This window comes from Halichoeres trimaculatus, unplaced genomic scaffold, assembly GCF_033239565.1.
Source record: "Halichoeres trimaculatus isolate MK-OKI-2021-1 unplaced genomic scaffold, fHalTri1.1 fHalTri1_scaffold_6, whole genome shotgun sequence".
Lineage (NCBI taxonomy): Eukaryota > Metazoa > Chordata > Actinopteri > Labriformes > Labridae > Halichoeres > Halichoeres trimaculatus.
In genome coordinates this window covers 1,602,956-1,627,272 of record NW_027437184.1, presented here as the reverse complement: position 1 = coordinate 1,627,272, position 24,317 = coordinate 1,602,956, and the positions used below count along the sequence as shown (strand labels likewise).

Here is a 24,317-nt window from a genome sequence, read left to right as displayed (position 1 = left end):
AGTGTAGAAAGAGCTAGCTTTAAGTTTATAGCAAGACTCTAATAGCACTTGGAAATCACGAGAATAAAAACCAAAGGGAAGCAGAAAAATGCATCTAAATGGATTTTGACGGCTGCAAAACCCCAAGGATGAAGAAAATAAAGGATCCAAGATGGCTGCCAGCATGTAACAGTGAAATTCTGTCAAAAGATGGAGGAAAACTTACCTGAAAATGTCCAAAAACATCCAAATAATGACTGACGACATGACAGGAAGAACCAGGAAACAGAGGGAACCAGAGGAAGTGAACACTCAGGGGAATCAGCACAGGTGTGACAGAAACACAGGTGGAACTAATCAGAGTAATCAAGCTGGACAGGAAGTAACTGAACCAGACACACAGGAGACAAGAACTACAAAATAAAACAGGAAATACCAAACACTGAGAACCATGCACTAAAAAGTTTGTTCCGTGCATCAGTAAATGGCTACACGTAGCGCTATTGGCAGCCTGGTGGTATGATATCCATAGGCTAACGTAACAACAAGCTAACTTTGTCAGTTTGTAGCGTAGTTTAGCAGCTACTATATTTCTCTCTCCTCACAGCCCGGTGCTCTGAGACGTGTCTGTAACGTGTAACGTTAGTGAATCCTGGTTCTGTCCTACCAGAGCTCATCTACCAACTCCAACCTCACCAAGCAGAGCTAACGTAACCTGGCTCTTCATTTTATTGATAGACTCTCAAGTTTGAACAGACCACTGCAGAATAACTGCTGACTGTGGGTTGAAGCCAACATTAGCACAAACACATTAACCTGGGTTTTAGCCTTTAGCTTGTGATTTAGCCTTTAGCTTGTGATTTAGCCTTAAGACTGCATTTTAGTCTTTAGCTTATGTTTTAGCCTTTGGCTCCTGTTGTAGTCTTTAACCTGTGTTTTATCCTTTAGCTTGCGTTTTAGCCTTAAGCTTCTGCTGTAGCCTTAAGCTCCCGTTGTAGCCTTTAGCCTGTATTTTAGTCCTTTAGCTCTTGTTTTAGCCTTTAGCTTGTGTTTTAGCCTTTAGCTTGTGTTTAGCAGTTGGCTCTTGTTTTTGTTTTTAGTTGTAGTTTTAGCCTTTAGCTCCTGTTTTAGCCCTTTGCTCTTTTGTTTTTAGCAATTAGCTCTTCTTTAAGCCATAAGCTCTTGTTGTAGCCTTTAGCTCCAGTTTAAGCCTTTAGCGCCTGTTGTAGCCTTTAGTTCCTGTTATGACCTTTAGCTCCCATTTTAGCATGTGTTTTAGCCATAAGCTTTTGTTATAGCCTTTAGCTTCTGTTGTAGCTTTTAGCTTGTGTTTAAGCTTTAAGCTCCTGTTGTAATCTTTAGCTTTTGTTTTAGCCTTTAGCTTCTGTTGGAGCCTTTGGGTCCTGTTTTAGCTTTTAGCTTGTGTTGTAGCCTTTAGCTCTTGTTGTAGTCTTTAGCTTGTGTTTCAGCCTTTAACTTTTGTTTAGCAATTAGCTCTTGTTTAAGCCTTTAGCTCCTGTTGCAGCCCTTAGCTTATGTTTAACCATTAGCTCTTGTTTTAGCCTATGGCTCCTGTTGTAGCCTTTAGCTCTTGCTTAAGCCATTGGCTCCTGTTTTTGAGCCTTTAGCTTGTGTTGTAGCCTTGAACTAATGTTTTAGCCATTAGCTCTTGTTTTAGCCTTTAGCTTTTTGTTTAGCCTTCAGCTCTTGTTGAAGCCTTTAGCTCTTTTTGTAGCCTTTAGCTTGTGTTTTAGCCTTTAGCTTTTGTTTTAGCTTTTTGCTCTTGTTTTAGCCTTTAGCTCCTTTTGTAATCTTTAGCTTTTTATAGCATCTAGGAATAATTTTTTATTGGAGCTGATAATCTCATGTTATAGTGTGGATTGGGATCAGGTTTATATATCTAGAAGGGAAACTTTTTCTGGATCACTCAGAAACTCCTCACAGGAACTTTAAGTTAAAGTGTTGAAACAAAGCAGCATTTTTCAGTGTAATAGTTTCTTAAACCAGGATCTTCTTTCTGTCTAACTGAGTTTTTTGAACAGTAAACGTCGTCTTCTCATTGTTTCTGATCCAGCTCCACAGACAAACAGTCTACAGTAAACTGAGCCACAGCAGACTCTTGGCAGCTCTGATCCAAAATGCTGTTTGAAGGTTCAAGAGGCAGAAATGTTAAAGCGCATGGCGAGCGAGTTTACTCCATACTGTCTGCTTTCTGTGGTTGCCATGGAAACTCGCAGTCCACACCTCCAGTGAGCCAGCGTGTGTGCAATCAGAGCTGTGGAGTGGGGGAAGTCCTGCTCCGGTTGGTCCCAAAGAGCCGCGTTAAAATAAAGATGAATTCTGTTTTTTCTTTCACACTCTGCAGGCCATGAAGCTCTCCGTCTCTGACTTCCTCTTCCTCATGCTCTCATTTAACAAGTGGATGTGTTCACGCTCCCCTCTTATTAAATATGCATATTTAATCTGGCTCTCAGTTCATATTTCAGGAGGTGAAGCAGTTGCTGTCATGGGACTTCATTTACTAATGAAGAGGGGGAAGATCAGAGCTGTAAAGGCACAGACCTGTGTTTTTTAATGTCAAATCATTTACTTTGATCAGCAGCATATCTGACCCCCTCTCTGCTGATTGGCTACACCTGTTGTTGGCTGTTTTTGGTCTGATTTTAGACTTTTTCTGTGAAGCAGAGTGTGCTGAAGATAACAGGTATACAACAAAGAAAGATTGTTTCAGTCATTGTGTGAAAATTTTTCTTTGTGTTGCAGAAATTAAAGCAAAATCTCGGTCACAAGATTTGCTGAGTGAGCTCCTTTGGTCGATCATCAACAGCCCACCAACTTTCCATGCACCTGTGGCTAACCTCAAGTTTTACAGCCCTGGGAAGATAACTATATCTACAAAAAGACTCATCTGGAAGAAAATACTGATTTTAATTCTGTGTGGATGGATTTATTTCACTGACGACGTGCTGGATTAATTTATATGATTGATATGTGGCAAAACATTAGCAAACAACAAAATATGGTAAGTTGAGCCATTATATTGATAAATGTTATCAAATTGAAGTGTTTTTTTATTTTGATTTTTTTTTTTGGTGAAAATCCTGCACTTTTTTTCTAGTTTTCGCAAATTGTTTCGAGTTATATATATTTTTAAAACTTTTTCAAATTTATCAAGCTTCAGAAATTTTTGAACTTCTTTTGCAATTTATACAAGTTTTTTTTAAATTTTGACATTTTTTAATAACACATGTTATTAAATTAAAGTTATTTTCAATTTTTTTTTTTTAATTTAAGAAATTTCTGCATTAAAAAAAAAGTTAATTGTTTGAAGGTTTTTTTTGGAAACTTTTTCAAATGTATAAAGTTTAAGAAAATGTCAATTTTTTTTTAATTTTAAGACTTAAAAAAAATCAAATTTTTAATTTTTTAAATTTTTTAAATGTTAACATTTTTTAAAATTTTTACAATTTTTTAAACATTTTTACACATTTTTAAAATTTTTACAAATTTGTTTAAATTTTTCAAATTTGTTTAAATTTTTCAAATTTGTTTAAAATATTTACAAATTTTTTTAACATTTTTACAAATTTGTTTACATTTTTTAAATTTTAAAGTTTTTTTTATTTTTTTTTCGCAAATTTAATAAAAATGAAAAACTGAGAAACCACAACCTCATAAACTTAGAAAAGTTCTTGTTTAGATAATTATTCACTAGATTTTAACTGAGTATAGGTTTTTAAACATTTCACAGTCTTTATTGTGAAGATTAAGTAGATTTTGTGACTCCTGGATGACTTTAATCCAGGTGAGCTGAGGAAAAACGGCTCCAATGAAAGTAAAGGTTGCAGACCCTGAGTTTGCCAAACCTCAGAGTATCACCAGAACTTTTAGTCCGCCTTTAATCTTCCAGTGTTTCCAATCCTGACCAGCCTTCTTCCTCAGTATCACCTCCTCTGCTGTGATCCACTTCCTGTCCTCGCCTCTCTTTAATCAGTCCGTCCCAGATGGAGGCTCATCAGCGCTGCCCTCCTCCTCCATAATGAACCCCGTCTGAGGGAAAGCTTGTGTATTATTCTGGACCTACTCAACCACATACACCTCCTCCTGCTGTTCCCAGGCTGGGAGAGGAGGTGAACACAGATAAGAGGTCTTTATCTGCATCCCGTTGGGAGCTGGGTTAAGTTTGAGGTGAAGGTTTGACATGGAGGCTCTGGTCGGACTCCCTCCTCCTCCTGCACCTCCTGATGTGAGGCTCAGGCTGGGTCCCCGATCCCCGTGTCCTTGGGCTCTTTCTCGACGGCCCCCACTGCTGCGGCTTTAATGAGAAAGATGAAAGGGGAGCAGGCTGGGAGGATCCCCCTCCCTCCTCCTCTCCTGCCTCCTCATTCAGTGTGCTCCTCGCCCCGTTTGTTCAGCCCAGCCTCGCTCCTTCTGGCCCTGCAGCGCTAACTCATCCAACACTTTCTGCTGTAATGAATTAGCAGTGAGGCTGGTTCCCTTTTTAAATTTTTCAGGTATTATTCCCTCTGATCTTCTTTCTCCCGTCCTTTCTTTCTTTGTGCTCTGTGACTCTGCATGTTTAAACCACAAACCCCAGGACGTGCAGCGTTCCTGCATCCTGTGCAGAGGATCAGGTGTAAACAAGGATTATTTACGATGGTCATCATGAAGTTTTTACTCATTATCTGATGCTCAGACAACCTGTTTTTTCTTTTTTAATCAGACTCTACATTATAGATCAAACTGAACATTCAGCCCCTCTTCTCCTGGCTTTGAAACAAAGGTACACATTAAAATTTATCCTCCATCTCATTTGGTATTTCTCCATGCTCTCACAGCTCTTTCATTCAAACGTTGAGTTTTGTTGCACCCTCTGATTAATGTAAAAGGTTTCCACTGCAGTGCAAAAGGACGATAAAGTTTGATCCAAACAGTTCAACATCTCCTCATTTCTCCTGCAGCCGTCGGCTCAAAGTGTGGACTCTGACCGCCTGAAGAAACTCGATCCATTCAGCAAAAAGAGCCAGAGAGAAGAGGAGGATGATGAAAGTTATCAAAAAAAGACTCAAATGTGTTGAAAGATGATGCTCACAATGAACTGGATTACACTGTTACATTGTCTTAGATACAGCAGTACAGTGCTTCCCCCTTGTGGTCAATTTGGTTCAGTACAACTCGTCATCTCTTCAATGTTGTGTTCATGCAGCAATTACAAAACTTGACCTATCAGTTACTCCCTGATTACTTCAGTATGAGCTGACTGCAAGAAGAGAAAATATTACATCTCTTAAACATTCAGCAGCTTTTTGGTTTTAAAGGTTTTAATGGTTTGTGTTGTGTCTGTGTTAGTTAAACAATCTGTCATAAAGCTGTCATTAAAAGTACTCAGGTTTATAATAAGAGGACTCTAAAAGGCTACAGTATGTACTCTAAACCAAGAAACACTTAAAGTCCCTGAGAGGAGTTTCTGAATGATCTTGAAAAAGTCTCCCTTCTAGATAATTATACCTGATCTTAATCCAGACTTTAACATGAGATTATCAGCTCCAGTATAGGTTATTGCTAAATACTACTTCTTAGCTTCCTGATCGGGTCAAGCAGGACCAGATTGATTTACAGCATGTCTAAGTCTCCATGACAACACTACACCGACTGATGAAGTTCAGTAGAGGGAAGAGAGATCTGTGTTTTTCTCTGTTGAAAATGATTTCTGTGATTAATTTAGTAGTGATGGTGGACACTGGAGCCAAACTGTCAGACAGAAAAAGGACAGAAGAGCAGAAAGAAAGAGAAACAGGAGAGAGATAGAGCACAGGCTAAAAGCTAAAACACAAGCTAAAGGCCAAAACAAGGCTAAAACATGAGGTAAAGGCTAAAAAAAGGCTAAAACATAAGCTAAAGGCTAAAACACAGTCTAAAGGCTAAAAAAAACTAGGTAGAGATTAAAAGAAGACCCTAACACTAAAACACAAGTTTAAAGATCAAACATAAGCCAAAGGCTAAAACATGGGCTAAAGGCTAAAACATGAGCTAAAGGCTAAAACAAGCTAAAACATGAGCTAAAACATGAGCTAAAGGCTAACACAAGGCTAATACATGAGCTAAAGGCTAAAACAAGGCTAAAACATGAGTCAAAGGCTAAAACACAGGCTAAAGGCTTAAAAAAACTGGGTCAAGATTTAAAACAAGAGCTCAACGCTAAAACACGAGCTTAATGCTTAAACACAAGCTAAAGGCTAAAATATGAGCTAAAGGCTACAACACAGGCTAAAGGCTAAAACACAGGCTAAAGGCTTAAAAAAACTTGGTCAAGATTTAAAACAAGAGCTAAAGGCCTCAAAACTACAGGTTAAAACATAACACATGAAATAAATTATACCAATGGCACATATTTCTTTTGCACTTTTATTTGACCTTTTTCCCCAAACTTTACTTTTCTGATAAACGTTGAAACATTTAGACTTTGGGTCTCAAAACAAAATTTAAGAAACCTTGACTACAACAGTGTAAACAAAAAGAAATGTAGGGCAAAGAGAGTGTTTCATTAAAGAGGGGGTATCATGCTCTCAAATATTTCCAACATGGATTTAAAGTAAATACATTTGATGTTTTTACACAACGTGTGCAAATTTTTCAACCATTACATATTTGTCTGTTGCAGAAATCCCTGAATCTGTCTGTAACTCTGCCCTTTAAAGGCATCCAGAGGTCTGGCCAATCAGTGAGAAGGGGGTTTCTGCAGCAGGGAGTCTTAAAGAGACAACAGCTTACATGGAGTGTGAGTAAAGAATTTCAAAAACACCGGTTTGAGAAATAAAGGGATTAATTTAATCTGAAGCTACAGCAGAACATCAGAGGTTAAGTATAAAGCTGGATAAAAGGCACAGTACCCCCTCTTTAAGCTACTTCCTAGAAGTGTTCAACACAAAGTGGCTCAGATAAATATTTTACGACATATGATGAAAATTCAGTAACACTTTGTTTGTTTTGATTCAGAGCTACACAGAAACCTGACAGTGTCTTTCAGTTTTACCTGTGAGGTACCTGGTTGTGTTTTGGGACAGCTCATTTTGACACTTTAATATTTACAGTCTTGAATTTAGAAGGACGTCAGTAAAGCAGCTGTACTTGTAACGAGTCCTTCAGGACGACAATCATAGCCTCGACAAACAGCTCTGAGGACATGATTAGAGCTTTGGTTCTGCATAAGAGCACAAAACTTGAAGGTTTTTGGTGATTCTGCTCAGTTCACTGATCCGCTCTTATAATTTCTTGGACTTGTCCTGGTTGTATTTCTGGTAAACGACTCCGAGTGTGGTGAGGAAGTTTCCCATGAAGAGCACCATGTATGAGCAGCCGCACATCATGACCTGCACCAGGACAGATCCACAGAGAGAAACACAGAGTGAATTCACGTAGGATGGTGGGGGATGTTTTTGATCGGTGGTTTTTTTATATACAGAATTAGAGCCTGAGTATCTGAGACGTACAAACCTGCCATTCTTTACACACCAGGAGCTGAGACATCTTGAAAAGTGTTATGCTGTTGTAAAGCTGCCAGAACTGAAAGAGAAGAAACAACTTGAGTAACTCCTTAAATTTCCAACTGGTAAAAAAAAGTTTGACAAACTGTTTTAAACATTATTTAAAAGTAGAGTCTGCAGGATCTAAAATGATAAAATATCAGATTTTTCAGAAATAATTGTCTCCTCTGGGCCTCCATACATGTGTGTCAGTGTCTGTGTCTGCCTCAACCCCTCCTCTGCCTGGATATGAATGTTTTGGTTGTACAGTAGACGTGGTTACTTCAACCAATCACAGAGCGCCTAGTGCACAAGTGACTTTGTGTGTTGATTAGCAAGTGGAAGAAGCTAATCAGAGCAGCTACGATAGCAGACGTAGCACGGAGGAAGAAAAAACAAAGTGAAACTTAACTCCAAACAGACAAAGCATTTTCCTCAACGTGGGTGAAGCTTGGCTCCACTTTCAGGAACTTGGAGAGCAGAATGGGATGAAGACACAAGTTAGCTTGCTGCTAATCAGGCATAGACATTATATACATAGATGCCTCATTACGTACTGAACTGCGTAGCTCGTCGCCGCCATATTGGATGGGTCTCCTCACTTCATTCCAGCAGCAGACACAAACGGATTGAGCGCAAAGTGATTAATTATGCCGGTATTTTGTGCCGCCTACGGTTGCTGTAACCAGCGAAATTTTGAGAGCAGATCACGTGAGATTACCTTTCACAAGTTAGACTTCACAATAATTTAGTTTTATTGACCATTTATCATTTTATGTCATTATAACTAACGGTATTGGACGATCGACAAAATGCTACCAGTAGGAGCTGGTACTCTCTCACTTTATCTCCAGCGTTTTTCTTCTTCTTCACATTTTGAAGATTTCCAAGTGACCCTGGTTTGAGGAGGCCTCCTTTACAGCGTCTCTCCATACAACCACAGCCACACCATGACAACCCCTCCCTGCCCCACCATCATATCACCTGACGCTAATGATGTTGTTAATACTCCACCCTTTGTGTATTTTTATCACTCTTTAATACTTTATTTTTTGTTTTATTTACTGTGATATATTTACATTTACAGTTACTATAATTATACTGCAGCTGCTCGTGTTAAATGACTTTTCTCCTTTTATAACAAAATATTAGCATTACTGTTATTCTACTTATTATCAGTTTTTTTTTATCTTTGTTCTTATAAGCAGCCATACTACAATTAAATTTAATTTCATTATTATTGTGGCTGATGTTGCCATTGTTATTATTAATTTTACTACGATTAAGTATTAATTAAAAGAAATACTCAGAAAATATTAGAAAATATGTGTGAAGTTGGCATTGTGAATTACTTAAATATATATATATATATATATATATATATATATATATATATATATATATATATTTTTTTTTTTTTTTTTGTCTCATTGCACGACAAAAAATAGCACAATAAAAAGTATTTTAATTTGAAAGAATGTATTAAAATGTATGACCACGTCCTTATTATTAGTACATCTCTGTTGTTTGTAACAAACGTTTGTAAAAATTTGCTGAGTTATGCTCATAATAGTTGTGCATTCTACACCTTTCTCAGTATAATAAACGCACTGGGGCGGCGTGTGAGACCCATCCAAGATGGCGGCCGGTACCTATGTCAGCTCCGATAGGCAGCGCAACTCAATGAGGCGTTTACATATATAATGTCTATGCTAACCAGGTATGTGCCAAATACCTGTGATTAGCTTGTGCTAACATGCTAAGTAAGGTGCACAACTCTGGAGTCTCTCCCATGTAGAAACATGATGCTACAGGTGGTTGCTGGGCTAATGAGTGTGTTCACTTAGTCACAGTCGGAGGCTGTGGGTGTGTGCTGCTGCTGGCACTGAGCCAAAGAGGAGGAGCCCAGTTTGAATGCAATGTTTAGTAAAAGGTACCCTAAAATCCTGCAGACCCTACCTTTAAATGAAGAGTGAGTGGTGAGCTGTATTACGGTACGGTTACTTACATGACCAAAGAACAGAAACGGTAGGAGGAAGGTCAAACCTCTCCACATCCAGGACTGGAAACCCTCTGAACACCAGGAGAGGAGACAAGAGGGACAGCATTTGTTAGGTACCTTCACCTGGTTAATTTCACCTTGTTATAAGTCCAAAAACCAGTCTAAACTTCACTCACCCACTGTGAGGTCCATGGTGTGTCTTTCTCCGAGCGCTCTGAGTCTGTACAGACAGCCGCTCTGGTAGTAGTACTGAAGGAACTGGACGAAGCCTGAACACACGGAGCAACAATCCTGTTTCTACTCTGCCAAAAACTGAGATCTTATCAAATGTTTTTGTCCTATTTAAAGTAGAAGATGTCTAATTAGACAAAATATGAGCCACTTTCACCTGACCAGCCCAGAAAAATGTGTTATTTCAAGTTTTTTGAAGACACTAGTTACAGCATTTCAGACCTCATTTTGCCTTTAAAGGTCCCTTAGAAATTTGTGGGTCTTTGTCTTTCCTCCCAGCCCACAAAATGTGATATTTAATGACCAAACCTGTTCTTAGTAGAGCTTGTTAATGTAAAATCCTGACCTAAAACCAGCTGTTTGGATTTTGGAGATTTGCCGACGTCAGCGATTCCCTTTTTTGACCAATCAGGAGCAAGTCTGACCTGATTGGTCCACCAGAGCAGATACCCCCAAACCCCTCCGAGAATGCCAAAGTGGAAGAGCCATCACTTCTCTGTTTTTGGCTGTAAACAGCCACATAGCTCCATGCTCAAGCTTCCCATCTCAGAAGAAGACAGACTAAGTGTCTAGAGTTCATTTATCAGGAAATGTTCCAACTACACTCAGTAAAACTGAGCATGTGTGTGCTAGTCACTTCACGGCCGACTGCTTTTCCAACTTTGGACAGTCCAACAGAGGGCTAGCCAATAGACTGGTCCTGAATCCAGGCGCATTACCAACCATCCTCCAACAAACCTGGGACCCTGGAAATGTGAGTATTTTAAATGCTGTGTGCTGTGGAGCAGATGGAAGAGCTTTTCCTCAGTGTCCCCCCTGTCTCTGTGTTAGCTTCAGGATGCTAACTTTAGCTGCAGTTAGCCTGTTGTTTTAGCCTGTAATGTTACGGTAAACGAGCTTCTCTGTTTTCTAAACATTGTGCACTCGGAGCTCGTGGCGCCGCTCTCAGTGACGTGGAAGAGCGGGGCGGTATCAGCGGTGGCTCATTTACATATGAAGGCCACGCCCACTAAATCAGAGCGTTCTGAACAGAGGGGCTATGAGAGCCTGGAAACAATGCTGCTGTGCTGGATTTATTGGCTTTTTGGACCAAAACATGTTACTACCATTTCATGAAGACATCAATGATCCAGATTAAACTGCAGAGAAGGAGCAGGAGATGGGAGCTTTAAATAACTTAAAACAAGTCATTTTTCTGGACAGGTCAAATGTGGCTCATATTAAATCTAAAAACACATTTTCTACTGAAAATAAGACAAAAACACTTGATAGAATTTCAGTCTTGTTGATCATTCCCATTATTAATTTAATTTTCTGCCTAAAGCACCTTAAACTGCCTTGTTTCTCCTATTACCTGTCTCGCAGGTTTAACCAGGTGTTAATTTGGTGAAGTGACTTCATAATTAACTGTTAGATCAACTATCTCAGCTAGTTTCCAAACACAAAACTTTCACCAATGAAAGCTTTGAATTAACCAGGTATTCATACTGAGGCTCATAACTTAAAGTACAAAGGTATTCATTTACAAATTTACTGATTACTGATCTATAATTATCAGTGTTTGTTATTTAGAGAAGGGGAGAGGATGAAGATTTCCTGAGGAGGAATAAGGACGTGGCTTTGAGCGTCTTACTTTGGTAGAGGCAGAAAGAAAGGAACTGGCTCCTGAACATCTGATAGAGAGCGCCTTCAGGCCTGAGGAGAAAAACAGACATAAGTTAAACTAAAGCACAAACAGAAAACGTATCTGTAACGGTTGAACAGGAAGTGAACTTCTCACCAGGTGAGCATGACTCCAGACAGGAAGGTGGACACGTAGTGCTGGAAAACCCACCAACCCTTGATCCTGAAATGAAATGTGGGGTTCAGAGAGACTTTTAAAGGAAGTCTCAGTGAAACCTTTAACTAATCTAACCACGGTGAAAATGATGGAGGCAGCAGTTGTGGTTACACACCTGGAGCCATTGCTGGTGAGGATGCTCTCCCTGATGGTGAGCGTGCAGTAGTACCACACCAACAGGAAGTTGAAGAGGGCGTCGAGGGCTCTGATAACAAGAGGTAAACAAAGAAAATCACACTTTCACATTTCAAGCACTTCAAAGTCAGGTATCTGTTGTTTGGTATTAGCTGTGATGTTTTCCTTATGGTCATTTTGATTCCCCTGTTTGTTAGTTTTTTGTTTCCCTAGTAATTAAACAGAGTTGTGCTTTTATTTTGAAGGCTGAGTTTAGTGTGGGATTGCAGGAAATGAGATAGAAACAATGCTAGTAGGTGGTACACAAACAATATTAGCGGTGAATCTTCCGCCCTGTAAGCGTCCTGCTAAGCTGGGAACAAAGAACACTTTCATTGTTTTTTTGTGGTGTTTGATGCTTATTGGTGTGACCAAGCTAACCGAGGAAGCCTCAGCTCTTATCATGTGTATGAGAGTCAACGCTGCTTCAAGGAAGGAAATAAAGATCTGAAAAGACGCCTGTCGAGAGTGTAACCATGGCCTTAGCTGGGGATGCTACAGTGTCTTCTCCATCTACCTCCTTTTTGGCTTTTAATTTGATGTTAGCACAAAGGCTACAAGCTCACAGCAGTAGTATTAGCTTAGCTTTCTGCCATCAGGCCTCATTTTTAAACTGTTCTTACATCATCAAGAAGATTAAGCCTCAGGAAGGTGGTCCACACCCAAAGAGATGCCATTTAGCCAGTACAACAATCAAGCTAACCTTAATGACGGCTCTGGCTGTACGCTCTGCCTCCCCTATCCCTGTTTCAAAGGTTTCACGGGTAAAGAAAAGGCTCAGGAGTGTCTCACCTGTAGCTGAACAAAAAGCGACATGTGAAGGAAAACACAAAGAGGATGACTGTGAGGATTAGTTTGAACTTCTCGTATTCATCTTTGTAGGCGAATCTGCAAACGGAAACCATAGATATGAAGAGATGTTAGAATGACTGTAGCCCGACTGGATATTCAGCAAGTAATACTGTAACCAGGAGTCTGCAACCTTTAATAGGAGCCATTTTTCCTCTGGTAAATCTAGTAAAACAATAGTCTAAATAATGCAGTTCGATAAATGTGATAGTTTAAGACACAAAAAGCAGAAATTTCAAAGAATTTTTAAGTTTCAAAAAGAATATGTATATTTATATACTTTTTTTAATTGAAAAAAAAAATAAAAACAAATATTTGAATTCAAAATAAGACATAAAAAATGGAAAAAATGATAAAAAAAAAGAAAAAAAAGAAATTAAAAAAAATTAGTGGATAAAATTCTATACGTAGGAAAAAATCTAGTCACAATTATCTAAATATTGCAATTCAAGAAATGTGATAGTTTATGACACAAAAAATGCACAAATTTCAAAGGATTTTTAAATTTCAAAAAGAATATATATAAATATATAAATATATATATATATAATTGAAAAAAATAGATAAATATTGGAATTCAAAATAAGACATCAAAAATGGCAAAAATAAAAAAAAGACGTGAAAAAAAATAAATAAAAATATTAAGTGGATAAATTTCTATACATAGGAAAAAATCTAGGAAACAATAGTCTCAATTATGCAGTTCAATAAATGTGATAGTTTATGAGACAAAAAAAATGCAGAAATTTCTAAAAGAATATATTTATATAAATATATATATATATATACTTATTAATTGAATAAATCAATAAATAAATATTAGAATTCAAAATAAGACATAAAAAACTGGCAAAAAGAAAAAAAAGAAAAAAAAAGAAATTCAAAAAAAAATTGAGAAAATTTCAAAAAGTTCTGAAATAAAAAAAAATGTCATTTCAAAATATTTGCATAAATTTAAATTCTTTTGTTTTAATTCAAGTTTTCCTTTGCTGTAATCACGACTTACTTTGACTGTTTGTTGAGGAGTGTTACGTTGACGTTTCCTAAAACCAGGCTGAGGTATAACCTAAACAAGAAGAGGAGAGGATTTAAACAATCACCAAGATGTTTTTGATCTGAACACATTTACAGAACCAGGACTGAACCGACCCGTTCTTCTTTGGCAGAAACGCCTCCATCTCAGAGAAAACTTCTGCTCGTTCTTTAATGGAGTGTTCGATTTCAGTGATGGCGTCCAGCTCCTCTGGACTTAATGTTGGTGACGGAGTGTTTGATTTGCATCTTGTTGTGGAAAAAAACGACACACGTTTAAAGGATATTACAGAGCTGCACACACAGATTAACAGGTTTCTTAATCTGAAATCAACTTTCTATTTTTAGTCTTTCCTCACGCCGTGGCCTCAGACGTGTAAGGAGGGACCACATGTTTCGTACAGACAAAGCTTTAACCTCCTGCTCTCTTCACAATAAATCCCACACAGGGGTTATAACAGTCATCTCATCTGTTACTCTTTATAAAAACCTTCTCGCCAAAACTTTTACAGCATATTCTCAGTACAACAGCTGATCAGCACTCACTCTGCCAGTGACACACTGAGCTCTTTTAGCCTCTTCCTCTGACGTGCGATGACACTGGAGCAGCTGTCCTGCAGCTTGGTGACTTCCTCTAGTTTCTGTTTGTAGAGGCGATGGGTGTCCTGGAGGTGGAAAAGTTAAACATTATATCACTGTGCACTGCAAAAAGTTTTTTTTTCAGTTTTTAACAACCTACAGGGTCGAAAGGTCACAATTTATCATATCTGATCCACCACAATGACGAGCTTCCTGTTGGCCCCAACACACCTGATCATGTCCTTATTCGTCTGCCTGAATATATGTTTACATGAATGCTTTAAATAGACAGAGGCTCTTTGTCTCCCACTGAACTTGTGACCTTTAAATACAGTTACTTAATCTTTCTCAGATAGCTGTGTTGAAAGGGAAATCGTGTTGGGACATCATGGTGTGCACTCACTTTCACACCGGTGTCTCAACCAGGAATTTCAAGTCAAACTTTATTTTCTTGCTTCTTCATAACCCTACTTCTCTTTCAGTTCAAATGATTTGTTTGTTGTAAATCTCACAGCTTTTTTTTTTTTACCTGTCACTAAAAACTTTTGGTTTATGATGATTCTGGCGCCCCCTGTGGACAAAGCACTCCCCTCGTCTCTCTTTGCTGATTTTGTCATGTACACATGTATTAAGGCCAAGACGATAAGCTTTTCTCCCGAATCGATTCTTCTACAATTTTAGCGGTGCTGATTCTTGTCAAATTATGATTCTTTAATATTTCAGATTTTTGGTTTGCTTTTTTTTATATACTTATTTTTATTCCCTTTTTAATGAGGTTACAGCAAAAAAAAACGAATGCTGTCTGGCGATTTAAAAAAATCTAATTAATTACAGGATTTGTAATTAATTAATCTAATTAATCGCATTTTAATCTCGTGTCTGCTTAAGGTCCCAAAATAAAGAATATGAATTCCAGGACATTAAAATTACATTAAAAAACATTTAAAAATAAGGTGGGAATGTATGCAACACATGTTTAGGTACCCTGAGGCATAAGGAACACCTGAAAAAAGTTTTATGGTTCTATCTTTACAAAATCTACACAGTCCTGCACCTAAGATAAGCTGATTTAATTTTTAGGACGTTTTTTTTTTGCTTCTGTTCACATTTTTACTCGATGTGGACTCAATTTTCACTGCAATATGAACTTCTATACTTCTATGAGGTCAGGAGAACCAGGGCTAAAGGCTAAAAACTGTGAGGAACTATGTACAAAACACTTAATTCAAGTCTTGGATCAAAGAAAAGTGAAGTATTCTCAGTTTAACATGCTCTGAACACACAAACTGTTGCTGATTGGTGCAGAGCAGCCCCAAGCTGAAACATGACACCAGGAAGATGGAGGCAAATTTTCAAAGAATTCTTTAGATTTAACTACAGGACAAATATCGATCATTCAGGGCTTGTTTGATGCAGTAAAGGGTGTAGAATTATCTGTTATTTACAGAATTGAGCAAACGGTTGATTTTCTGCAGATTTTCAAAAAGGACGTGTGAATAAACGAGATGTGGACGGCAGTCACAAATCACTCTCGCTCCCCTCCCTCCGGTTCAAAGCATATTGCTGACGTCACATGTGATACATTCAGGGACCGTCGAAAATTTGAAAATCTGACGAGAACACCTCTTTTTCCAAGTAGGACAAACGGTTTGTAAATGCCAGACATTTAAAAATAAGTGCGTCTTTGAACGCCTCGCGGGTTTGGGATCCAGATTAATCTGCGTTAATTTTTATAACGCTTTAATTTGTGGTGTAATTAATTAATCTAATTAACGCGTTAAAATGACAGCCCTAAAAAAAACATATTATATAACAACTAGGTGTCAGTATACAAAAGTTCATATAGCCTCCTTGTAAATAGTCAGTTCTCCTCAGTCTTTCAGGTGGGTTTTAAAGTCCATCCACTTTTTCCATTTTTTTGACAAATAGATTGTTGAAGTCTCAGATTGTGTGTAAAGATCTCCATGTCATGTAAATTCTCCATAATGTCCATCCAGTTATTCAGAGTGGGAGGGTCCTCATTATACCATTTTCTTGTTATGGCTTTCTGACATGCCACAAGTAATATTCCAGCCAGGTATCTGTCTTTGTTTTGAATAATTTCTTGTGTTAAGTTTCCCAAATACAACCCTTCACATGTCTTAGGAATTACATAACCCAAGATTGCTTTCATTGCTTTCCACGCTTCATCCCAGTACTTGTTCATTTTTACACACTGCTAAAACACATGAGCGTGGTCCACGTTATATTCCCCACACTGTCTCCAGCAAGGTTGTGGGACAAGTGAGGATCTCTTTATTGAAATATCCCCTTATTTGTAGGTACATGTAAAGATCTCTGTTCTCCAGGTCGTATTCTCTCCTCAGTTTAATGAAGCTTTTTATTTCTCCTTTTTCAATTAATCTGATTATTGTTATGCCTCTTGATGCCCATTGTTTAAACCTTTGGTTTAGGGTTCCTGGTTTAAAATTAAAGCCATAGGCCATCCAACTCAAAATCTTTGCCTCATTCTCCAATTTGTATTTTTTTAAATTATTTTAAACCAGATTCACAGAGTGAACCTTGTGACTGAATTCAATTTTTTTTTTTTTTTTTGATGATGATGATTTGATTTATTTTGGTCATGTTAGCACACTTATACAATATCACACATTTTCAATAAACCATATTGTACATGTCCGAAAGGGAAGACGGGAGAAGCAGAGCTTATCTAGTCCCGTCCCCATTTCCTCAATATTTAGTCTCCTCTTTTTCACATATCATCAGATTATTATGAATTTGGATTCCATTTACAGATGTATGATGTATGTATTTTAGTTTGCTTTTTTTTTTTTTACGCCAGAAAAAAAGTGGAAAAAGTTGAACGATGATGATGATCTCTACAAACTGTATCAGAAGCCGTATTTCCCCCAAAAATGTTAATCACATGTCAAGTCAATTTTTAAGATTTATTCAGGAATCTGACATCTCTGCTTTTTCCCACTCCAGTTTATAAACAACGACTATAATTAAGGATTTTAGTTTGAAGAAGAAAAAAAAACGTTTTTTTTTTTTTGTTTTTTTTTAAATTTTAGGATTTAAACTGGTTAAACTAAAAAAATCCAGATTGTACAAGACATCGGTTTTGTGACTGTGAGGGATTGGAAGAGTGGGCAATTTTCCATGCTGGACATGAACACAGCATTACAAGCTTACTGAGGAATTAAATATGTTAAATGTATACATTTGGGGATTTTATTTTGAAAGAAATTAATAAATATTGCCACATAAACACACACAAGTACTGAAAATTGGTACCAATACAATGGCCACGTACAGGGCATTGGTACCAATGTGAAAGGTACCCATCCCTAACGAGGGGGCTAGCAGGAACATTAAAGTCAGGGTGAAATATGGCTGACCATAAACTCCTTAATTTTGGGGGGAAATTTCAGGAGTTTGGTGCATGTGTGAATCTTCACTGTAAAAGATGATAGATAAATATCGTTCAGCACAGGAAGTGTTATTTCTAACACTGCTGGTCTTGTTAGCTTCTCTAACTCCTACAGAAACATTGATTAATACATCAGTGTCTGTCATTAGCAGCTAGCATCTTCTAACAGGTGCTTTAAGAAGGTGGTTTGTACATTTCCATCTCAATGTATGATGCTAAACCCAGAGCATAGCGTCGTAATTGTGTCAAATAAAACACATTCCCTGTGAGAAAGTGTCTTTAAACCTCCTCTGCTGTCTTTCCTGGGAGCTGTCATATCTTTAGCTGATGTGGAGGGCGGATCCTGTCTACCCACCTCCTCCGGCTGGAGCTCACCACCCCGGGGCAGAGCACACATTTAAAGGTAACTTTCGGGTTTCCCGGTGTCAGCTTACCTGGATCTGTTGGTAATTCTTCTCCAAATCCTCCCATTCCCGGAAACATTCAGCTAAACCCGACGGACTGAACAACATTTTCTACACAAACATCAGAAACCCTCCAGGAGTTGGGTAAGATTGAAGTCTGCTGTGCAACAGTTTGACTGCTGTCACAATCAAAAACAAGGCGTCCAACCGGTACAACTTCCGGCTCCAGCCTTCACAATAAAAGCCTGGCATAATGAGCCAAATGGAAAGTGGAGAAAACTTAAATAGGACATAGTATAGCTAAAAACAAAAGAAAAAAAGAAAAAAAATAGATGGCGAGTACAACGCAAGTAAAATGAATGCGTATACAAAAATTAAATGTAATTTCATAAAAGAAGAGGGAAATGCATTTCATGTTTACCCATGAATTCCGTTTTGAAGTACCTAGAAATTTAGCAAACAGTTAATATTCCCAGAAACTCATTTTACATTAAATTAATTTTTCAATTAACACAACAAACTTTTTTAATACAATTTGAAAAAGACTTTTTTTAAACTCTCACTTTGTAAATTAATGCTAGAATAATGACAACTTGAATTTTATTGTGGTATTTTTAGTCAAAAATAAATTATTAAAAAAGAATCAATAAATAGATAAGTTAAAAAAATGATGATAATAGTAAAGTTTTAGTCAAAAATAAATTATAAATAAAAAACAATAAATAGATAATTCAAAAAAATAAAGAAAAAAATAAATAAATAAACAATAATAATGATAATAGTAAAGGTTTAGTCAATAATAAATTAATAATTAAAAAAAATCAATAAAAAGGTAAGTCAAAAAATTAAAAAATAAATAATAATGATGATAATAGTAAAGTTTTTTAAAGAGGAAAGGATGTGTCAGGTTTTTCCACATTCCTTCAGTTCTTATATTGGACTTTGTGTCTTCTTTTATTGCAATGTGCAGTTTAATTTAACATTCTTCAACGCTTTATCTTTCTCCAAATACATTTCACAAAATAACTTGAGTCTCGCAAAAAAAAAAATAAAAAAAAAATAGTCCATTAAGCTGAAACCGTTGCTGTCCATACTTTTATTTTTAAAGGTTACATGAAGGATCCGGTTTTCTTTTAGCTGACGTTGGAGGACGTTACGTGAGTCACGTGTGCGGAACGTGCTGTTGGCAACTACTTTGTCCAATCAGATGCTGCTTCGGTAATTTTGGTTCCTCCCATCAGCCAATCAACAGCAGCGCCGTTAAGGAATCAATTTTCCGACTTGAAAACAGTCTGCCCTGAGTTTGATCTGCGAGGAAATACACTGAATCTCTCCCGGTAAACCGGATTAAGTGAAGTAAACACAAACACTGTGCCTGATTTCTGGACATGTAAATTTAAATGAAACGTTTTCTGTGTCACAGCTTGTTTTGTAGATCTCTGCGTGGAGGGATCCCTGGAAGGTAAGCGTCAGGAAATCTGACTGTCTGACAAGCTGGCATGTGGCCTGTATTTTTAGAGCAGACATTATGTAACCCCAAAGGACAAACTGTCATCTTCCACATTGTTAGAAACACCAGCGTCATGTATGGACTATTTTGAAACTGACATTAAGATTAGCTTCCTGATTAAAGCAAAAAAGAGGAAAAAAGTTTTCTGAGAGAAAACACGTTTTAAAAATGTGTTCATAGAAAGTGTGAATTTTCAGGTACAGTTTATTACTGAAAAAAAAAAAAAAAACGTTTCAGCCTATGTGAACTGTATATTTCTCCTATTTCTCCATGTCCAATTCCACATAGGAAAATACAACAATAATAACCAAAATGTGGATTGCTTCCTTTCCTGCTACATTTTTAAAGTACATGGTAGGACACCAAAAATCACCCACATGTATTGCCCCAGGAGGATAAATGCAGTCATGCTGTTGGCTCCTTTGTTTGAGGAAGCAGCTCAGAGACCTCCGTCTCCTTCGCTCCTCTGGTGTGAAGCTCCCAGTCAGACAGCTGCTGGAGGATCCTCACATTGGGCATCATGTTGGGTTTACATTTCAGCACATGCCTCCAAGCCTCCTGGAAAGTCAAATCAGGGACATGAAAGTTTTAAGCAGTTGGTCGACAATTTATTGCACATTTTGAAACCAGACTGTGTGATCTTCACTTGCCTTCAGTGTGTATTTAAAGTGACGCATGAGGAAGGCGATGGTCACAGCGCTGCAGCGGCTCCCGCCCTGCCTGGGAATGATCAGGACTCGAGAGCCAGTGCTGATATGAGATCCTGGAAACAGGACAAAGGAGTTTGTTTCAAAGTGAACATCTCTTCAGTATTAAGCTTTATAAGCAGGGGTCTGCAACCTTTACTTTCATTGGAGCCATTTTTCCTCAGCTCACCTGGATTAAAATCATTCAGGAGCCACATAATCTACTTTATCTTCACAATCTAGACTACAAAGTGTATAATTTCTATACAAACTAAAAATTCAGTTAATAATGATTTAACCAAATTTTTTTAATTTATAAAATTGTATACGTGATGTCTATGTTTTTTTATTTTTAATACATGTGCAAAACTTTTTTAAAAAATAATCAAAATTTAAAAAATGTGCAAAATGTCTGAATTTCTAAAAATTTGTAAGTAATTAAAACTTTTTATCTTAATTTAAAAAAATAAAAAAATATAAAAGAAATCTAGAAAAATGGAAAAGATTAAAAATATGAAATTAAGCAATTTGAAAAAAATGCAATTTCAAAGATTTGCAAAATATTTGATTTTTTTAAAAAATTTGGAAGAAATTCAATTTTCTTTATCTTAATTTGAAAAATTTAAAAAAGAAATGTAGAAAATTTAAAAAGATTCAAAAATGAAATTAAGATATTAAAAAAAACAAAGTTCAAATATTTATTAGATGTTTGAATTATTAAAAGATTTGGAAGAAATTCAATTTTTATTTCTTAATTAAGAAAATTAAATATAGAATTTTAAAAAAAGGTAGAAAATTTGAAAACATTAAAAAATGAAATTAAGAAATTTGAAAAAAAAAAGAAAATTTCAAATATTTCTAAAAATTTGAATAATTTAACTTTTGGAAGAAATTCAAATTTTTCTTAACTTGAAAATTTTAAAATTTAAAAAAGAAGTTTTAAAAAAATTGAAAAGATTAAAAAATGAAATAAAAAAAAATCAAATATTTGTTAAATATTTGAATTCTTTAAAATTTGGAATAAATTCAATTTTTTTCTTAATTAAAATTTTTTTTTTTTTGAAAATATGAAAAGATTAAAAAATGAAATTGAGAAATTTGACCTGCAATGATAAAAAAAAAATCAAAAATTTGCAAAGCTGCAAACGCACACATGTGAATTGAGCTCACAATCTTTTGAAGATTAATCAAGCAGACCGAAACATAAATGTTTAAAAAGGGATGTATCTGCCTGACTTACCTATAAATTCACAGATCTTCTCAAAGTGAGAGTATAAACCTGGTCCTTCTGAGGCAGCTGCAGGGACGTTAAGGATGGCCTGGCTCAGCTTCATGGGATGACATCTGAAACATATCACTCAGCCAATGAAACTCAACAAAAACAACAAATCTCTTCCAGAAATGTTTCAGATATCCGGTCCTGACTTACTCCAGAGTGTCACTCTCTGAGATCGTGATGACAGCGCTGATCTTTAGGTCATCTAGGAACGTGAAGTCCGTGCTTTGTTTCATGTCGCCCATGTACAGCTGTCCTGATATGATCTCCACAGGATAGGTCTTTAGCCCCTCCAGTTCCTGAGGAAACACAGAGATGTGTGGATTAATCTGCCTTCATACTGATCGGGATGTGTCTGATATGTCAGGTGTGTGTGTCTCACTATGATGGTGTAGAGGATTTTCTCTGTCTTCAGGAAAGGGTACAGGGCTGAGAACCTCTGAAAACCTCCTCTCACTATCTTGACTGGATGGAAGCTCACCTGAGCAAACACCTGAGCACATTGGACAGCTCTGCCTGCAATCACAGTCACAACGAGTTCCTTCTTATGAGGCTAAAATGCTCGTGAACATAAAGTTAACTCCTTATAACTCTCAAACTGGTCACCTTGCTCCTCCAAGCAGCTGGTGTTGCCGTCATAGATCACCACATGCTGCATGCAATCCACCTCCAGGGCCTCTGGGAGGAGAAAAGAGCCCTCTGAGTCCTGAAACAAATCAGATTTACAAACAATCAACTGAAGTAAAGAGACCTTATTTACTTAGACTAAGGGCCAACCTGCGGCTCTTTGACTCCTTTGTCAAGCCTTGAGGATTGATTTACCCTAACCCTGCTCGATATGTGGTAAAATGTTAGCAAACAACAAAAAAAAAAGTTTAGCAATTTCATCAATATATGTTATCACATTCAAGTACTCTTTCAAAAATGTTCTTTTTTTTTTAATTAAGTAAATTTAGATATTTTTTAATTTTTGCAAATTTTTTGAAATTTCATTTTTTTATGTTTTTTTGCAAAGTTGAGTATTTTTTGCAAATTTTTGAAATCCTCACAATTTTTTGAAGTACTTGGAAATTTTTGAAATTCCAATTTATTTTTTATTTTCTTTTTTTTGCAGATTTTTGAAATCTAAAAAGTTCGCATATTTAAAATTTTAAAAAATGTTTTTTTCTGCAAATTGAATAAATTTCTTTTTTTTTATTTTTGCTAATTCTGTGAAATTTCATTTTTTTAATGAATTTTGCAAAGTTGAATAATTTTTGGAATTTTTTAAAATCCCAATTTTTATTTATTTATTTTTTGCAGATTTTTAAAATCTAAAAATAAGTTTGCATATTTGAAATTAAAAAATGTTTTTTTTCTGCGAATTTTGTAAATTTCAATTTTCTTAATCTTTGCAAATTTTGTGAAATTTAAATTTTTTAATGAATTTTGCAAAGTTTGGAAATTTAAATTTTTTTAAAATCCCAATTTATTTTTTGCGGATTTTTGAAATATAAAAAATGTTTGCGTATTCGAAATAAAAAATGGGTTTTGTTTCTGCAAATTTTGTAAATTTCAATTTTCTTAATCTTTGCAAATTTTGTGAAATTCAGTTTTTCATGAATTTTGCAAAGTTGAGTAATTATTGCAATTTTTTGAAATCCCAATTTTTATTTTGTTGCAAATTTTTAAATTAAAATTGGGTTTTGTTCTTGCAAAGTTTGGAAATTTCAATTTTTTGCAACTTTTTTTTTACATTTCAAAATGTTATGAAATACTTGCAAATTTATTATAAATAATTATAATTATTCACTGGATTCAAACTATGTATAGACTTTTATCACTTTATTGTGAGGATAAAGTAGATTTCTTGCTCCTAAATGAGTTTAATCCAGGCGAGCTGAGGAAAAATGGCTCCTTTGACAGTTAAGGTTGCAGAAATTTTAAAGTGGAAATCCTGCTCTTATATTCTGACTTTTTGGGTATTTGTACCCAACAGTCTGGACCTGACTGAACAGACATGAAACAAATATCATTATTCATACCACTTTAGCATTTATAGCTGTTATGATGTGGCTCACTTCATAATCCTGGGCTTCTCGAGCATCTACAGGAGACAAAGACAGATGGGAGAGCTACGACAGGGGGTTACGTTAAACCATAAATTAAGATAACAAAGAAAATCTGGATCAAATTTCGAATACTGAGACGATTAAATTAACCTTTAACCTCCACCCCTGAGCTGACCCTGTCTCACCTATCAAACACAGGTAGTTGATCTCTGCCAGCCTGGACACAGAGCGGTGCTGGTTGAGGAGGTTGTAGAGCTCCAGAGGCTCAAACATGACGGTTTTAGCCATGACAGAGATAAACGATGAGCTCAGAGCAGATATCAGGGTAAAGGGACTCTGTAACACTCTGATTCTGCTGGTAAAAACATACTGTTGCCTCTTTCTGTTTGAAGAGCAGAGCTGTTTATATGTTGCTAAGCAACAAAGCCGTTCCCTCATTGGTGGTTGATGATGATGCAGTCTTAAAGTAACAGAGCTGCATTTCTCAGAGCAAGATAAATGCTAAACAAAGAATACAGAATACAGGATTCTTTACTATTTATCCAGTTTGGTGAAGTTTCATACGTAAAGTAGAGATTCTGTTTTAACCTGGTTTCACTTAGAGTCACAGCAGAAGTAGAAACCAGGACTGTACAACAGGTTCCTTGCTATGAGCTGCCCAAGTAGCTGCCTGTTTGAGCAGCTCTCTCTTCTTTGTCTGTTTCTTTTCATTTTTTCGTCTCTTTTTTGTCACCTCTGTATTTGGAGT

The 24,317-nt window shown here is 36.5% G+C and overlaps 3 protein-coding genes across 4 annotated transcripts in view; all 3 read right to left on the bottom strand.

Annotated features, from left to right (window-relative positions):
• mcama (melanoma cell adhesion molecule a) overlaps positions 1–344 on the bottom strand; it is a 113,645-nt gene extending 113,301 nt beyond the window's left edge. The window contains exon 1 of the mRNA XM_074671891.1: positions 206–344. The gene's annotated coding sequence lies outside the window, so the exon portion shown is untranslated. The remainder of the gene's footprint in view (positions 1–205) is intronic.
• Positions 345–6,383: 6,039 nt separating this feature from the next.
• LOC141791429 (transmembrane protein 120A-A-like) lies at positions 6,384–18,261 on the bottom strand. 2 transcript variants are annotated; one of them, XM_074671893.1, is made up of 12 exons: positions 18,077–18,261; positions 14,177–14,295; positions 13,748–13,879; positions 13,605–13,664; positions 12,542–12,637; positions 11,691–11,780; positions 11,516–11,581; positions 11,369–11,430; positions 9,681–9,773; positions 9,511–9,575; positions 7,474–7,542; positions 6,384–7,349 (listed from the first exon to the last, which is right to left on the bottom strand). In XM_074671893.1, the coding sequence occupies exons 1-12, from the start codon at positions 18,152–18,154 to the stop codon at positions 7,242–7,244; spliced, it is 1,038 nt and encodes a 345-aa protein (XP_074527994.1). In that variant the 5' UTR covers positions 18,155–18,261; the 3' UTR covers positions 6,384–7,241. The 2 variants fall into 2 exon arrangements, with proteins under 2 accessions (XP_074527994.1, XP_074527995.1); XM_074671894.1 differs by lacking the exon at positions 11,516–11,581.
• Positions 18,262–19,189: 928 nt separating this feature from the next.
• Positions 19,190–23,957, bottom strand: styxl1 (serine/threonine/tyrosine interacting-like 1). Its single transcript, XM_074672796.1, has 8 exons — positions 23,755–23,957; positions 23,543–23,604; positions 22,125–22,224; positions 21,901–22,034; positions 21,672–21,817; positions 21,483–21,586; positions 20,207–20,319; positions 19,190–20,114 (listed from the first exon to the last, which is right to left on the bottom strand). The coding sequence occupies exons 1-8, from the start codon at positions 23,855–23,857 to the stop codon at positions 19,962–19,964; spliced, it is 915 nt and encodes a 304-aa protein (XP_074528897.1). The 5' UTR covers positions 23,858–23,957; the 3' UTR covers positions 19,190–19,961.
• Between the last annotated feature and the right edge of the window lie 360 nt (positions 23,958–24,317).

What these genes read in the sequence shown, in the direction of transcription:
- LOC141791429 (XM_074671893.1), bottom strand. Translation starts at nt 18,154, where the DNA reads ATGTTGTTCAGTCCGTCGGGTTTAGCTGAATGTTTCCGGGAATGGGAG. An exon ending in TCTGGAGTCATGCTCACCTG is followed by an intron (nt 11,431 to 11,515) that starts GTGAGAAGTTCA and finishes TTTTCTCCTCAG; the next exon opens with GCCTGAAGGCGCTCTCTATC. An exon ending in TGGTGTGTAAAGAATGGCAG is followed by an intron (nt 7,350 to 7,473) that starts GTTTGTACGTCT and finishes GTCCTGGTGCAG; the next exon opens with GTCATGATGTGCGGCTGCTC.
- styxl1 (XM_074672796.1), bottom strand. Translation starts at nt 23,857, where the DNA reads ATGGCTAAAACCGTCATGTTTGAGCCTCTGGAGCTCTACAACCTCCTC. An exon ending in CAACTACCTGTGTTTGATAG is followed by an intron (nt 23,605 to 23,754) that starts GTGAGACAGGGT and finishes TGTCTCCTGTAG; the next exon opens with ATGCTCGAGAAGCCCAGGAT. An exon ending in TCAGAGAGTGACACTCTGGA is followed by an intron (nt 21,587 to 21,671) that starts GTAAGTCAGGAC and finishes GATATGTTTCAG; the next exon opens with ATGTCATCCCATGAAGCTGA.